Below are 18,658 nucleotides of genomic sequence, written 5' to 3' on the forward strand. Positions count from 1 at the left end.
TTGTATGTGTCTTGAAAAATGTTAAAATGACATTATTTTTATTTTTCCAACAACACTTTTAAATTAAAAATAGAAAATAGAAAATGACTACTTTTTAACAAAATTACTTTCCATAAATCATAATATTATATAACGTAAAAATGTAATGAGGTATTTACACATTTAATACTCAAATGTTGCGTGGTTGTACAAATAGCAATAAAAATTTTATATTATTTAATGTTATAAATGTTATATAAATCATTAACATTACATTTTAAAATGTTATATATTTGATTTCTAATTCCAACTGTGATATGTTAATGTGTCTATAAGTTGAAAATTACAAAGGATAATTATTTTTGTTTTAAGGTAACATAGACTTTTTCAATCCGTCGGGTGTTGTAGTTTTCTGGAGCGTACAGACTGATAATAAGAGCGTAGTAACAGGGGTTATCATATTTTTTTTATCGTGTTGTATATTATTTTGTGGTCGTATAATGCAGTATATATGTGTTTTCTTTGGGAATTAAAAAAACTTACTTGGTTGAAACTACAAAATTTCAACATCGGCCAAACGTACAGTTAGACTATATTAAAATTTTTTATATGTCTATGGCTTTTATTAGAGAAATTATGTAATCGTTTACAGTGAAGAAAACCCATGGATAATATAAAATTAAATTTTTATATGGTAATAGTATAATTTTTTGTTGGATTCTCTTTCAAAAGAGATGCATTATATGGCCATCATTTAATAATGTGTAATGATTCTTTAACAAAGTAATAACTTGCTCTGTTACGAGTTCACACCATGAGCTCGTTGGTTTATGACCCTCTAGATTATGATACACAGTTTCAGTATTACACTGTGCTTGATATAAGTTTTAAATCTTTCACAAACTACTTTATACGTTCTTACTTGTATTATTCACGTTAAATTTAAAACAAAATGTTAATTGTAATAACAAATATCATATTTAAAAATAAACAACTAAAACATTTTGCTGATGAGGCATTTTGTTGTTAAATTTGCTTTATCGAATTTATTTGCAGGTTATTAGTTTTAAACAAATTTGTAAGTCTAGTTTGCTACACTATAAAATTTGGGATTTTCCTTGGGCAAAATATAAATCCGGAAAAAATTGTAAAACGTTATTTAATTATCAAGTGTTACCATTTGATTAAACTAACAAGTGCACTCTGTATGCAAAACCAAATTATGTATTTTGGTGAGAAGTTTATACCTTTTTAGTAAATTACCTAAAATCATTTACAACATATTGAGAAAGCCCTGAATATTGTTGTTGCGTTTTCTACTTCAACTGTTTTATTATTTTTTTATCGCATCAATGGTTTTCTATGTAAACAGAGTTTATAATATTAATTGTTTTGGTATGTAAATATTTTTTGGTTATTTCAAGAAAAGTTATTCCTGTACTATTACTGTTAACTTTTGTTCTGTTTTAGTATGAATACAAAGTGAAAGGTTGGTGTACATAACACAACCTAAAAATTAAGGCATCGCATTATTCGGTAGCATAAATCCACTTCTCTTTCTTGTTCTAAAACTGGAAAAAGTGTTGACTAGGCAGTGGAACTAACACTTGATACTGTAGTAATGTATTTATAGCCAAATACGGCATTGAAATCTCATTATTAAGTAGCTATGAATCTATAGATTGTGGGCAGAGTCAATGATTGCCTTTTGATGTCTCCCCCTGGTGGATTTTTCAGTTGATTGGAGTGAGCTAAGTGATTCAATAGGTGACTTTGATTCAGCTTTATTAAGGCGGATTTCTATATCGGTTTATTTCATATTTTATTTTAAGATAGGAGAGTCGTCAGCTTAAATTATCTTTGTAGCTTGCCTGAAGAGACCTCAATATATTTTTACTCAACCATCCGAGTGTCAACCTTCCTAACCTAGCCGACTTTACGCTCATATTATGACCAAATGACTGCATGAGCGTAAAGGTAAAATAAAAAATAACCCTCATTATAAAGGTATTGATTATCATTAAATCAATAAGGACTCCCCGTTACTAAACGCGTTGGAGGACTTCCATTAGTTTTCTATTACAACCACAATTTCCCCAGGTTTATATTTTTAACATGTATATTAAAATAAGTTTCAAAAGGAAAAGTACCTCAACTGTAACTGCCAAAAATACTCATCCACCAAGCCATGGTCTCCATTTAAGCTGCGACTTAAACGTTAGGGTTACCAGACACCTCTGCTGGTTTAGGATTATAAGAAATATGTTATACGGTGCGCTCAAACAATCAGACAGTATGACCATTAGAATGTGTCTAAAGCCATTGGCACTCGAGATATTTCGAATACAGGAAAAAGAAGATGTCTTGATGTACTCGACACGGTTTATAGTTATACAGCACGGAAATACATCGCATTTTTTAGTATTCAGTATTTCACAAGAAGGTTCCTATATGACGAGAGGTGCAAATTTGAACCCAGTGATTGTCAGTTGTAATTACAGTAACACATAATCAATGGCTCTCTCAGGTGGCTTGCTAAGTAAAAAAAAAAATGGGCAAGCTAGACCTCTGAAGTTTATTCGATTCAGCTTTCAAAGGAGATCTTAGTTTTTCAATTTAAACTATATAAAGACATACCAACGGAAGTAAATGATACCCACTTTGTTTTAGGCTGGCTGAACAAGCCAAAAGATAATTAATTTAGAGATTAACAGAAAGGAATAGTCATGGCGATTCGTCCAAATAATTTTATTTTCGTAATTATTTGGATTCCGTCCAAACTTAAATTAATTTGAACTTAAGTTACCTGTAGGTTACTCATCTGCTCGGCCAGTTCCAGCACCCTCAATGTTCCCAGGGTGTTACTCTCTATGGCTGCCTTGAGTCCCCACTCCAGCCTCAGGGACGCCGCCCCGTTGAACACCACGGTGACTTCCCGCAGCAGTTGAGTCTTCAGATCAGGACGAAGACCTAGGTCCACCGCCGTAAGGTCTCCCTCCACTGCCACCAGCTTGCGGAGAGCCGCCGGGTTCTCCTTGCGAAGACGGTCAAATAGCTAAAGAGTGTAACAATTGTGTGATATTATTCAGTAAATATATTGTATGGACATTAAATCTACTCTTGGTCTCGACAGCAATATATCTTTAAGACAAACTACTATTCAAATCTTGAGTATAATTGTAGTTTGTGTCGAAGAAAGATAAGTGCTATGCAGCCCAAAACGTGGGCGAATACCCTTGACGACAGAATCATCTCCAAGGGATCCAGATTTCACAGCCTACTCTGACCGTAGAAGTCTGCGATACAAATTTACTGGTATTTTTAATATCTTTTAAAATAATGCTATTCGATATTTAAAAAAAAATAATTATATTAAGGTAATTTACAAAAACGGGCAGAGCACGATGTTGAGTGGTGGAAAGAAATCTGTGCTCAACAAGATTGGGGCAATGTTAGAATTTAGTGAACAAATATTGGCACATCGTTATTGTGTGAGCTTTGTGAAACTTGTCAACCGCATGACGAATTGCCAACATGGCAGAGCTAAATTTACCCTCGACTCAGAGGGCTGATAAAACACAGTTAATGTTTTACTTTAGCATTTACCAGTGTATATTTCACTTGTATTAACACTAACTAGGATGCGTGTTTTGTGAGAAATCACGGAAGAATCTTGGCGTTTACTGATCCATAATTAATTTTTCTATTTTTTAAATAAGTAATTAAAAATAGCATGTTTTCGGTTCTAGCACAGAGAAGTAAGATATTATTAAGATATTATCTTATTTCTCTGTGGTTCTAGAAAGTTTTGTGTTTGTTCTCAGCTGGTACACAGTCCTTTTTGATTTTTTTTCAGTGCTCTTATATAAGTTCGATGTCAGTCCAGTTTGAATTTATGGCTAGAATATATTGTTACTAAATATTTTGTATTTGATATCCTTAAGACATAGAGATGTTTCTACCTAACTAGATAGATTCTTTTTAGCATTTTAGCAATTTGCAAACATGAACACACTGTCCTCTATCTTTAGGATTTGAATAAACTACCCGTACTACAGAACCGAACCACTTAATCGATATCAAAAATATTTTACCATTCGTTGAAATTTATCCGTAAGTAATCTTTTCCCCAATATGAACGAGCTAGTGTTACGGACATAAGTACAATAACAATGTATGTAGCTAAGAAAATATGTTTTAATATGTAGTAAATATACATAACAACTGTGCGTTACTGTACGTGTTTAAATATACATTTAATTTTTATATCTGTCTAGCAGTGCATAAAAAAATCTCTAAAATAAATTGTTTTTTTTTTTTTTACAGATGTAGGCATATGGTCCGTTAAATGTTTTACATAAAATTACAATAATTGTATTAAAAAAGGGTGTTCGCATTGTAATTGTTACAAAACGTGATAACAACTACTCTATACAGTATATTAGATGTAAGTTTAACGTTTAACCTACAGAAGTAAGGGTCCCCTGATACCTTTCAAGTTTGTTTGCTCTCACCGGAACTGGAGGCGTCAGACGACATTAAGATAGCGACTTGCTTCTTCAACAGTCTTTAATATCAAGATACTATTTTGTTGAATTCGCTAAAGAATATTTAATGAAATCTGTAAGACGTGATCCCGTCAGCACTTATAAAAATAATTCTTAAATATAACTATAATATTTTTATTTATGCAAGAGCTATGAGTACATGTCCGAATAATGCAAATAAAGTAATTGAATGCGGTATCTTTGATCCATTACTATGAGAATAGACAATACTTTGATTACCATGGTCACATTCTGACTGATTTATATAATAAATAATATCTAGCTTTTTGTAATACGCTTATTTAAGTAAAATTGATCGTCCGTTTGACTATGGCTACAGTTAAAACAGACCATCAGACAATTCACGATATACCTAGTAAGATGAGTGTAGTCATACACTTTACACCTTTACAGCATTGTTATTTAACAGAAAAGGTTTGCTTGCAGGTCAGTTGTTTGGATTGCAATTATTTCTATGCAAAATCTTCATTTCATTTGCTATATACAGTAGCATTTCCTCGATACAAAACTAAAAATGTATAAAAAGTTTAAAACATGATTACAATTTTATTTTATTTGGAACTGGTTAAAATGTTGACAAATTTTTACTGTTGTTATGATGATTCTTATCTCTATTTATTATAGTCCTTAGTCCTTTGAGTCTATGCTTTGATATAGGAAATGCGTGTTACATTCGCTATCGCTGATATATAAACTCTTACTCACAGGAAGCTTAGTTATTTCTGATACTCTTGTAGTTGGTGAAAAGCCCCTCTTAGCACGACACAATATGTATATGCGCTTGATGTCTGGACAAGCTCTGAGCAACTTCTCCAGAAGAACTTTGCCCATGAATCCAGTGCCACCAGTCACCAGCACCGTCTGGTCAGCATACCACTCCAGTATACCTTCCGTCATCCTGCTGCGGGGATCAGGAGATCAGCTGTAGGCAGAAACGGTGTTATCAGGAGACTCGCAAAAAATGTAACGTAGGCAAAAATATGACATGTAGAACCAGGAGAACATCTATAGGCGGAAAACAAATTATATTAGGAGATCAGACACACATAGTACCAGGAATACACCTGTAGACAAAAAAAAAATGATATCTGGAGACTAGAAACATATACATGTAGTATTAACATTTCCTGAATCTTTTCCCAAACCAGGAGGCAAATGTTTGCAAGCCCTACTTAAAAGAACTTGTTTAAACGTAAAATATTAAAGGCATAATTTCTAATGATTGCAATGTAATGGAATTGATTTTACGAAGTGATAAAGACATCGATTATAAGCAAGTTAAATTGTATTTGTTATATGCAAAAAACAGCAAAGAAGTAAGCAGTAACGTGGAGTTGACGAACAGTGTAGTATCATTCTTTAGTCAATGGTAGAATTCTGCGTAGTAAAACAATCACAAAGTACAGGCAAATGCAAATGCCTAAAACAAGTCGTGTCATCTGGACTCACGGAGGGACGAGTGACCGAATATTGAATAATCCAGACTCTACTGTAATTGAGAATTACGGAATCTAGAGGAATCTCCTTGGAGTCGCTCGCGAGAACGAGGGGAATGTCAACAAAGTATGGAATGCTCTGATTGCTCGCGGCCACTTTTTGTCGCAACTTTTTACTTGGCAAGTTTCACTTTGCGCAAGCTCGACCGGTATTGGGCAAGGCAAAAAACTGGAATCGTTACGCTTGTGTCAACCACGTGATCGTCCAAATATGTCATGTCACACTTCTATATGTAAATTTTGACATGTCAAGTGAAAACTAATTGTGAATGTCAGACTCCTTCTATAAATTTACTTTAGCTTTGTCTATGTAAGTTTCTTAGACAATTCGGTAGTTGGGGTAATATTCTGTTTAGAAATTACTGACCACGAACATTATATCATGTAGACTTCTCATATCATTGTAAATTTTGAAGCTCGTTTTCGTGTCTTGTTTAGGTCCGGTAACAGTGATAGCTAGTGTCGACGAAATTTTGTTTATATTATTATAGAGCTTATTTCTTGATATGTGCTTTACTGTTTGGTTATATAACTAAGGGGCAAATTACTGTTTATGATTAGATCGTTTTATTTGGTTAAACGAGGGTTGAAATTACTAAAATAACAAGAAACAAATTGTAAACAAAACACGACCTCTACAGTGCAGCGGACGTAACTAACAATAAAATTGTCTGGACGAGAAATCGACTAAGGGAGTATGGTTTATCTATAAATTATGTCCATAAACTTTGCCACCGACATAAACTCAAACACAACATTATAATAAATACAATACCGGTACAACAATTTGTTTTTCGTACTAATCGTTATATACCATTAAAAACTAACAGTTTGGGTCCAAATTAAGTGCTACTACGTTGAGTTTAAAAATAATTGCTATATCTTAAACATCATAACAATAATGAATCTGTAAAGATATTTCATATGTAGTTTGTTACCAAAAATGAAAATTTTATATGTCATCACCAACAACTTAAAATCTTTATTTTTACTAAGTCACAAACCCTCGAGAACTTAGTTCCTGTCTAACTTTAACAAAGAAGAACGCGACTTTTCAAGACTTGTCTTGGAGTAAGATTAATGTGGTCTTTAAAATTCAAATCGATAACTTGGAAATGCATTGAGAGGGTAATCTTAAGTTGTGAAACTGAATTCATTTTCAACTAGATGCATTTTAATTCAATCTGGTTCGTATGGATTTTATTAATAACTCATCGAGTAGAACAGTAGGCTGGAAATAACAAAGTTAAACTAGTAAGTTTTTTCAAAACTTTCTCTAGATAACTCTTTTTTAAAACTGTAAAAACATCAAAAAAATCATTAGAATAGTATAACATACTGCATGTAACAATCTCAATTAGAAATTATAAGAGTTTATCTGATTGAAAACTTTTAATTATGTTTATTGATATAATTTCAGACACATACGTTGCACTATAGCTAATAATTTTAATAATTCGACCCAGAAAACCCAATTTTTCAACAAATCTTCCTATAGGGAATTAGCTTTTACCGTATCTGGGATGGTAAGACCTAAGCCTGGGACCGGTTCACTTTTTCATTTTGATGACCCCAGAGGCCAAAACACTATTCGTTCAATCTTTTTCGTGGTCTGAATTATGCAGAACATGAGACCATGACAATGTTTCACGCTTATATAAGTCCGATTTACTAATCCATAGGTAATTAAATATTTGTTTTCATAATGTAACAGTTATAATTGTGTGTTTTTGATACTATTAACCTCAACTTTGAAACATATTTAATAAAAGGTACTAATCATTTTTCTTAGATTTTCATTTTTAGTTAGAGTAGAGTGGATAAGACATCAGTGGATCAAATAACCAGAATACAATAGCCCGACCAAAACAGATACAATTTTGTAAATTGCATTCAATTGGTTAAAAACACAATTTACAATGAATATAATTTTGTTTGGGTTACTAAACTTAACTTTTCTAATTTTAAATAAATCAATTAGACTAAGCGAACTTGATTGATATTGCAATATATGCGTATTAGGTACCAAGTATAATTTGTCGAGGTATATTACTCCACGCTCACAGTCAGAGACCTATAAAGCTTTAGATCCTGTCAAACACACTCTCTCCAGAGGTCTTTGACGATGCCTTGATTACAACCAGCTGACTATACAGAATGTCATTTACTTGATATACAGGATTGGTTTAATTTGGAATGTCGAGTGACTCAAACAACTTTGTTTACGTTTAAAGTAAAAGTAATTTACGAGAATCCTATTTGGGGACGAGGAACATGTTAGTGATTGTAGGATCAAGGGGTCGTTTAGATTGTACAATTATTTTAAACTTAAATAAAAAAAATTAAATCCGTTCGATTGATTTTAAAAGTATACTAGCCGCTATACCCATGCCTTGCAATGGGGTCAAGATGCAGAAGAGACAATTTTGGTTCCTTGAAAATAATGGCAAGCAGCTTGAGAATGCTAAAGAGAACCATTATTATTATCCCTAGTTCTGCTGTTTGTAGATAGGCTTTTATGAATTTACTATCAGTATTAACTGGCTACATAAACATAAAACTGTAAAAAATTCATATATTCTGAACATTTAATGCTATTGAACATCACAGAACAAAATTGTTTTGTTGAAACAGCTGTTACGATTCTTTAATTCCATTTAAATATAAGTATTCATAAGGTCAACATGGGGAAACTCCATAGCCACTGAGGTGGAGGTTTGGACGGACCACAAAATTGATAGTGTATAAACATATAACATGAAATTCTACACATATGTACCAAGTTTCGTGGCCATCGGTCCAGCGGTGTCTAAGATTATTACTGTCAAATATACTAACATACAAACAAACCCACACCTACTTTTATATGTATAGATTTATAAATTATTATAGGATCTATTGATTTGTTAAATAATTGGTTGTAAATACGAATATTTTATTTGCGCAAAATACCAAACAAGAGAAGTAATGCGCATACCAAAATACTTTCACGTGAAATGGAAAGAAAACTTTGTGGCATGTATTTTTCAAACATTTATTGAACATTGATAGGAATGGGATGAATGTTCATGACCACGAGCTTTAGTATTCATAACAGGTTTTGGGTATTTTACATTTGCGTTTTTATTTTATTCTATTTTTAGAAAGAAATAAGATTGGTAGCTAGTTTAAACTGAAAAATCTTCACATTTGCTTACATTTGCCCCTAAGCCATGGTAAAGAATAGTTTATACGTCTTGTCCGCATTATTTTGTACTTCCTAATAGTAAAATTTATGTATTATGTTATATCAGTGTTAAAAAATAAAATTTATGGCACACAAACCATTGAACCAGTGTAAATCCGAATATTTTATAGGTTTAATATTAAAACATTGTGTCAACTCTCTTCTTTTCACATAATAACCCCTGCAAAATTCTCACTTCAATGTTAGACACTCTACTGTATATATAAAAAAATATATATTTCAGAATCGTTATTACATGCCTTTTTCATCTATTAAATTACCGCAACCTTTAACCAGCGGTTAAAGCTGGGGTTTCCTAGGCGCGGAAGCGGAGAGCGGAGAGAGGAACGCGGAGAGCGGAATTGAAATTAACATGGTGTTCCGCTCTGCTTCTAGGAAAACAGTAACATTAAATTGCCTAAGACAAGTGGAGTCCGCTCTCCGCTCGCCGATTCCGCGCCTAGGAAAACCCGGCTTAAATTGTAGTTTTAGTTAGTTTTAGAACATACTTTGAAATAACTCATTTTGTTCATGACTTCCCCCTTAGAAAGACTCCTTTTTGGCGGTTCACAAGATGCCAGGAGTAATATGCCCCTTGTATGTCTTTCTGGTACACATATTTTAAGATTTGAACGAGACTGGGCTGTTCTGATGGTTTTATAGCAATTATTATTAAATAGCGAAACTAGTAATGACTTATTTGTGAACGCTGGCCCAGATGGGAATTCAAATATAGCTGAAGAGAACCTGCTGAGAAACACGATGGGTCTTGGGCTAGGATAACTCCCTTCAACAAAACTATATCAAATCTATACATTTTGCATACATAAGAAATTATTGGAGTTGGTAAAAATGGTAATTTGATAGGACAGCTTTAAATAAAAAATAATACCCATGCTTGACCCTAAATCAAGTCAGTTCATAAGACAACAAATAAGTTCAAGTTGCAATAAGATGTAATCCCATTAAATACCCTAATCACACACAGATGCTGCAATTTACAACATGTAAACCGTAGATCAAAGCGTTCACTGCCAATGTCAATGATTGACGATCAAAGGAGAATTGACGTCAACAGACGGAATGACTGATTGACTCAGCGAGCTGCTGTGGCAGTCAGTACATAACAGGTTATCTGATGTGACTCGCGAACTTCAACTTCAATCACTCCTATCAAATCCAATCCAACATTCACATGTCAAAAGATAGTTGATACGTAGCGTTTAAGTTATTTTGCGTTTTCATGCTATTAGCATTTTTAATGTTTTTTTAGGGTACACTTATAACCAAAAGAAAGCCCCTTTATGGGTTTGACGAATGTAAGGCGTTTAATAAGTTGAGACTAATTTAACAAATTTTTATGCTTAATAAGAAAAATTAATTATAAAAGTAAAAATAAATGATTAAAAGAACACCTCTAAGTATACAAATTAAATTTGTTTGATGTAATGAAACTCAAACTATGAAGAATACATGCATTTTATAATTTATCAATTTTCCTGTTTTAAATCCGATATAGAAACTTACACATTATCTGTATAATGTGTTATGTAACTGGGTAGAAGTTTACAAAGGATTAATTTAATAGATACCAAAGATTTGCCATTTAATTTACACAGGGTGTTATTTACAGCAAATAATTCACGTATAAAGTAAAATGAAAGAAATCATTCCTTTGACATACTTTAGTAGCAATAAAATTCTTTACAAGCGAGGCATAAATGAAAATATGTCTTCCAAAATGACAATGCAGTAAAATGAAATTCTTCGAGTTTAGAATGATGAATACTACTAATATCAGCAATAAAAAATGTTTATGGTTAACGCATTTACTTTTCTCCTCTCATTTATTTTCTTTATTGTGCGTTTTGCGTTTGTAAGTCGTAAAGTTGAAATGAGATAAATTACTTTAATTCAGTCTCCGACATTTTAATATCGTAATGCCAATGTAATGCGACCATGAAACATAGCTTTATTCACTAATCGAAACACTAATTAACAATCTAATGGAAATATTAATTATCACATTTCTTCTATCCGATACATTTCTCTCATATATGTATTAACTGTTGTTACTGTCTTGTAACCTTATGAAAGAGTTCTCCATTGCAGAGGAAGTTCTTCTCACCTGAACGACCTTCATTTGTTTCCACATAAGCAAACCAAAATCTACAATTTTGGAGGCCTGAGATCCAAGTCCGACCTCCAAGTTAAACATTTCAAATATATAATATAAAACCAGCTGGTTTGCGAGTTTGTAGCGGGAACAGTAAGCTTCAAAAACAAAACAAAACTTCTCCAGCCAAACCAACAGATTATTTAAACTGAGGCACATAAAAGGAATCACAATACATGTTGAACATTGATTACGTGTTACCGGTACTAATGCATTTATTAACATCGAAAATGCAAAACATTCTAAAATAAATAGTTAATATAAAACCTTCAATACTGTAAAAATATGTACAAACATTTTAAAGTAAGGTATTTATGTGACCTTGCTGGGATTTTATTTAATGATGACATTTATTTCACTAACTTTCTTTATTAACTAAGTGATTATGATCCATCAATCATTGAGTAAATTATGTTAACAACCATTAACTCTAAATTACAATACTAAGCATATTATTAATTCTATTTTGGTTTATTTTAACTAGAATCTCCATGATAAATTGTTGAAATTCTCAACATTTCTGGTAATGATTTAATTTGTATTATATAAAGTTGGAAGTGTGATAAACTTACTTAGAGAAATGTTTTACTAAGTTCCTCAAGTCAAGCACGTAGAATGGAGTTCAAGATGATTAAGAGAAGTTTATTCCACATTAGTTTACTAGTTTGCTTGTTAATAAACTTAACCTGCATTCTAGAACTATAAGCGCCCTCTTGAATTTGTAGTACCTAATACGTTTGTAGAGTTTAAGTTAAGTTAATGAAGAGAAATAATTAAAATAAACGGATCAATTAAATAGTAATATAACACTGCTGAAAACTTTTCCAAAACGATTTAGCTTCGTGTTGAGAATTTACTGTAAATATTAAAAACATAAATAATATTTAGTTAGGGTTTGTTGGATATTTTCACATCTGGGACAAAACCCTTGGAGAAAATATTATTATTCTGAGGTTTGAATGTTTGCATTCAATTACAATATTTTAATGTACACAAACTAAACTAATACAATTTATTCAATTTTTTAGATTGAATTAAAACTTAAACCCTTATTTAAGAAAACGCAAGTGTCATTAATGCTATATTTCCCCTTATAAGTTACCAAATTACATTCTATAAACAGCTTCACTAAATTTAAAATTCAAAGTGCTCGCATATTTTGAGAATATGTCTTAAGGACCCGGAAACGTAAAATGTGTGCTAAACATTATTACTTTTAACAAACGCATTCGACTGTTCCACAACAGCTAAGGAAAGCTATACAAAGTCGTCAGCATTTCAACGTACGGACGGGGATCTCTAAAAAATTGCCTCCGTATCTGGAGTTTGCTTCATTCTTGACCAGTCAGTAGCCGACGGAGCACATTCCTAGTGGAAAGATTGTTGCTGCTGTAGAATCTTTTTACTCTTGTTTCTTGCAACAACGTTGTCAATCTCTTGGTATGGGAACAGATTTCTATCTTAACTTCATCTTTCTAATATTTATAAACTAACGATTTAATTATTTAACGTTCCTCACAGTTTCACAATATCATACGTAGAGATGAGTTTAGGTTTTGGTGGGGATTAGTACAAGATTATACTTATAAGAATAATATAATGGTTGAAAAATTAAATAACTTTTAACCGATTTTTGAACAAAGTGAAGATTGATACCATTCTGAGTGATAAAGGTTTTAAAATAGGAGAGAATAAAATTAGTATAAGCTATTTTATATTTATTGTATATTTCATAACTGGGGCGTAAAATGACTTGCTTCGTTGATCGGCATCACTGGATCTTTGAATCTGAACTCCAGAAATGAATCGAAAGCTCGGGGGCGAAGCCCTAAAAGTTACTGTTTTAGTTACGACTCGTCTTTCCGCTAGAACATAATCTTTAAAATGTTTTAAGACAGTAAAAACCAATTCAGTAAGACGGCCAAAATAGGAATGTTACAGGAAACCACTTATTGTATTAAGTATATAGATTTCATAGCTAGCGCTTTTCAATCTTGTAAGTATTCCCAAGAATCATTTACGTGCAGTTTCGGAATGCTGAATAGTCAACCCGGAGGTTTTTATTAATTTAAAATAACTAACCTTCAAGACTATGAAATGCATGTATAAAATGCAGAACGTTCTCTGGTATACTGTATTTGAGTTTCAACACATGGCATTGAAAAATACTGATATAAGACAGTGTGAACACCTTGATCTCTTTTGTCAGTTATCATTTTTAGGATCCACCCTCTTAATATAGTAAAATCTAATTTTTTATCAACACAGTTCTAGTACTAAATAAATGCAGTATATTTAGAAAATTTCCTTTAATTTCCAACCATGATAATAAAATACTTCAGGCCTACGTTGTAAACAAAATTAAATAAATTATATGTCATTTCATTTTTTATAAATTTTACTAATAACATATTTTGCGGACAGAGATAATTAATGTGTTTGGAAGAATTTCACATGAAGCGATTTTCAAAGGGAAAAGTGATAATCTAATGATCAGGTTTTCTGAATGAAAGATGAAAACCCAGTCGAACAGAAATTTTTCCCCCTGCTGGTGGCAAAGCATTGCTAAATCGAATTACTTCTAGTTGGCGGGTACAGAGTGAGCCTGTCAGTTTGAAATGCGTCCAACTGGAATGGAATTACAGACCAACAGACAAGCACACCGGTTGTAAGGTTTATTTGATTATCTTTACAGTAAACGTAAGTAAACAGTTTGATGAAGATATAATTTATTAACAACTGATGGTTTTGGAATTAAGGGTTATTGGACGGAGCCGTTGTACATATTCAATCCTACTCATATCGGCATCCCAAAGAAAATTCTCGCGTATATTTAAATAATTAAAAGTGAAGTAAAAATACTATTTACGTGAAATGGGTACTCTGTTAATTATAGTGTAGTATTTTAATTCAAGTTGTTGTGTAATCACAATATAATAAGTACTCCTCACGTCACCAATGCATGAATACATACTTACCGTTGCTACCTTCAAACCACGGCGTTACAGTGTAATTCGAAAGAATAAAAACATCAGAAGATTCAATAATCCTTGATCTACGTAAAATAGGCACAGCCTTAGATTTCAGCCAGCTTCAGTAGGTGTTTCAAAACGTATACAAATGTAAACAAACAGCAGCTGGTGCCGCTAGTGGCCGGCCTCGGTTGTGTAACATCTGCTACAGTGAATGACCTCTACGGTTGGCCAAGGTCGTGCGGTGAACCAGTTCCCTCCGACCTTGACATTGGCCCATCTTGCGCCACCATTAATGCAACCAGTTTCCCAAATCCCGCTTTATAGACCAACTGGTCGTGGATGTGATCTTTTGGCGTTCGTTCAATGTTTGTATTCATCGACATATCTTAAATTATACCTGAACAAATAGTAAAATTGTTACGATATGTTTAAAACTTAACAGAGTTAAACTTTTAATCGATCAACAAATCTTTTGTTTCGTTCTTATACACCACCACACACCCTCGTGGTACAACAATAGTAATTATAGCGTTTATGTAGAATATAGTCAATGGTAATAGTTTTAAATATAGTAACTGAGAAACTTCGAACAAATAGATATATATCAAACTCGTATGTTTGATATAATTAACGTTTAATTGATCAATAAACTGACAAAGACACCAAGCTAAACAAAAAAATATCTGGGGTGAACCAAGTACTATATAGCCTATCTAAGATTTAAATAGCCTACCTTATTTATCTATTTTATTAATACCTCTTCAATTTATAAATAAAGACTTTCTCCTAATAAAATAGATGATGATTTCAAAAAAGTTGTAAGTTTTCAAAAGCGTGAATTAGTCAAACATAATATTGACAATAATAGCTATTTACAAAATATATATTAAAATTGATATTTGTGTTATTGACTTATACATTATCCTAATAGAGATAGCAATTATTATCAAGTGTGACTGTTTAATTTCTTACTAGTAAACACGTTGCTCGAAATCGAGCAATTGCAAAGAAGTAAAGTAGTGATTTAAAAACGAAATATAAGCCATCATAATTTCTGATGAGTTTAAAAGACTTTGAATAGAAAAATAAATAACAACAATTAAATTATACAGCTGATCAAAATGTAAACAATTACGTTCTTCATGAGGATAACATGGGAACTTTAACGGCCACTGGGGCAGAGCCCAAGGCCCTTTTTCAAAAATGTAAGGTCTGTTTGCAAATCTACGCGACACGCTCTTTCCAATGAGACGTCAATGCATAAAATCGGTTAAGAAATGGCGGAGGAGTTCAACCGACAAAGTTTCATGTAGCGTATTATATACAGGGTGAGTTTTAATTGCCCCCCCCCCCAACTTTTTTCTACATTTTTTCAAATATCAATCCCAGACCACTTCCAAACATTGTTGGGTAGTAAGTACTTAATTTTGACAAGGAGTTCATTTCCGGCCGCCATCTTGGATCCGCCATATTGGATGCAAAATATTTTTTTCAGATGTAAAGGTGGGGTTGTGACCCATTATTTCGAACTACATTTCTACCCTGATTACAATGCCGCAAACAGTTTTTAAAAATCTTGATTCATTCCAAAGTTATGAGGGTTTTTTAAAACTTTATTTTTAGACCATTTTAACATTGTGCATTTACAAACTAAGACCATAATCTCAAAATAGTGCTAGATAAAGATAAGTAAACACTACCAGTCATTGTCGACCTATTTTCACTTGGTTATGACAGATGTATTTTATTCGGCCACCATCTTGGATCCGCCATTTTGAAATGTGATCATTTATTCTAAATATGAAGGGGGTGTTGTGACCCATCATTTCAGATTACTTTTTTAAGCTGAACTCAATTCCATGATCCATTTTTCATTTTTATATTTTGATTTTGAAATATTGACATTTTTAACAAAAAATTTGCAATATATCATAAATAAAACTTGATAACAAAAAATGGATTGCGGCATTGAGTTTAGCTTAAAAAAGTAGTTCGAAATGATGGGTCACAACACACCCTTCATATTTAAAATAAGTTACCACATTTCAAAATGGTGGATCCAAGATGGCGGCCGAAAAAATACATCTGTCATAACCAAGTGAAAATAGGTCGACAATGACTGGTAGTGTTTACTTATCTTTATCTAGCACTATTTTGAGATTATGGTCTTAGTTTGTAAATGCACAATGTTAAAATGGGCTAAAAATAAAGTTTAAAAAAAACCTCATAACTTTGGAATGAATCATGATTTTTAAAAACGGTTTGCGGCATTGTAATCAGGGTAGAAATGTAGTTCGAAATAATGGGTCACAACCCCGCCTTTACATTTGAAAAAAATATTTTGCATCCAATATGGCGGATCCAAGATGGCGGCCGGAAATGACCACCTTGTCAAAATTAAGTACTTACTACCCAACAATGTTTGGAAGTGGTCTGGAATTGATATTTGAAAAAATGTAGATAAAAGTTGGGGGGGGGGACAATTAAAACTCACCCTGTATATAGATCACGTAGGATATAACGTCAATAAATTAGTTGGTATCTTATTTATATCACAATCATAGATAATGAATCTCTCCAAGGGAGTGTGTAGATTTGTGTGGATAAAAAAAGAACTAGTAATGTTAATTGTAATTGTTAAATCGAAAATTGATCGTACAAACATCACTAGCGTACTTGAAATGCTCGTAAGTTTCACAGAATGAATTCTTAAAAACATTTTCGCATATTTTTTAGTTAGCTACAGAAGAACGTCCCATTTACGTGTGTATCTATATAGCCTTGTTTTTTTGCTATTCCTAAAAAAGCTATTTTAGCTAGACAGATGACAACGAAAAAAATCATACCTCGCTTATTTTTCACAATAATTCTGAAAGTAATAAAACCCCTTGCACAAATATTGCACGTTTTTCCATCCTGTGACATCATTGCCACTTGCACGTATGGCAAGGGATGAGGGTTAACGATAACTTATGTCAATATAGGGGTTTGTATGAAAAGGGCCCCCGACGATATCATGTTAATGGCAACACTAGCCATTAAAGTTTATAGCGCCATTGTAGTCTCGTTGTTTATAACCCTCCCTCAACCACTTCTCCAGCCTCAACATAGGGAAGTTTATCACCCAATTTAAAGCACAAGTACACTCAATGATGTTTTATTGTTTTGATAAGTTTCTGAATATTTTAGTTTATGATAAGATTCATTAATGTAGGTAAAGATATCAGATATAAGATTATGGGTGAATCGAAAGTGCCATCTAAGGTCTTTTCGGTAGACCCTGTATAGGCCTATATATTGAATTTATGTTTGATTACAGCTTTTCGTAGTGTATGAAAAAGCTATGTTAACTTTTTATGCTGAGTGGTTCTAGGGGAAATATTTAGCCACCACTAGTTTTATGACCATCCAAATATACCTAAACCACCACCATCATTAGAGCGGATTTTAAGAGTCAGTTTCGCAGGGTTGTACCATAGACTTCTTTTTGTCTATGGTTGTACACAGCTAAACCGCCACTCGGGTTCTACCAGTAGCGAAGGAATTGCGGAAATATTCATTCCTCCAGTTTCCCATCCCACAATAAGATAGGGTGGACTCAAGAGTCAAGATTTGCTGTTAGTGCGAGCAAAAAACTGTAGTTTTAGGCAACATCATGTATATTTATGATCGAGAAGCTAATTACTATAGATATCGCAATTTTTGCAGCATCTTAAAACGTTAGTTTTTTAGGTATGTTTAGAGGTATTTCAAAACCCCTTTACTGATGTAAAAACATCTTTATTTTCAACTTTAAAAAGCTAAAGGAGGCCAAAGCCAAACCGTTGTCATTAACAGATTGTAATGGCCATGAAAGAAGCAGGTGAGCATCACAGGCCGAACATCTATCATCCTGTCCTTATCTCTACTGAAATTAATGATTTTGTGTCAAAACTTTTATAAAGTTTCTGTCTAATTTATAAAGTGTTAGGTTTACAGACAAAGTTTAATTAAATACCGTTACTAATATACATTAGAGGACGAAAACATTTTATATCTACACTAAATCAAGTAATTATAATTACAATAAATTGAATCTTTTCGTATTGAATCAAACATTGCATTTACACAGATAAATACGCATGGCCTAGGTCTTAAACATACAACAATATCTCTCAAGGTAAGCATAAGCTTGTACCTAGTTCTGACTAATAATTATTAGTTTTGATGACAATTTGTTACCAAATACTTGTGTTTAG

The 18,658-nt window shown here is 32.7% G+C and overlaps 1 protein-coding gene across 1 annotated transcript in view; it reads right to left on the reverse strand.

The window, feature by feature from the left end:
* LOC129003118 (putative fatty acyl-CoA reductase CG5065) overlaps positions 1-18,658 on the reverse strand; it is a 53,603-nt gene that overhangs the window by 25,388 nt on the left and 9,557 nt on the right. The window contains exons 2-3 of the mRNA XM_054431356.1: positions 5,253-5,469; positions 2,786-3,034 (exon numbers count right to left, since the gene is read on the reverse strand). Coding sequence (XP_054287331.1) covers positions 2,786-3,034; positions 5,253-5,444 — 441 coding nt within the window. The 5' untranslated portion in view covers positions 5,445-5,469. The remainder of the gene's footprint in view (positions 1-2,785; positions 3,035-5,252; positions 5,470-18,658) is intronic.

The sequence above is a fragment of the Macrosteles quadrilineatus genome, unplaced genomic scaffold (assembly GCF_028750875.1).
Source record: "Macrosteles quadrilineatus isolate MER2022 unplaced genomic scaffold, UCM_ALF_1.0 Scaffold_9__3_contigs__length_116548681, whole genome shotgun sequence".
In the NCBI taxonomy this organism is placed as follows: Eukaryota; Metazoa; Arthropoda; class Insecta; order Hemiptera; family Cicadellidae; genus Macrosteles; species Macrosteles quadrilineatus.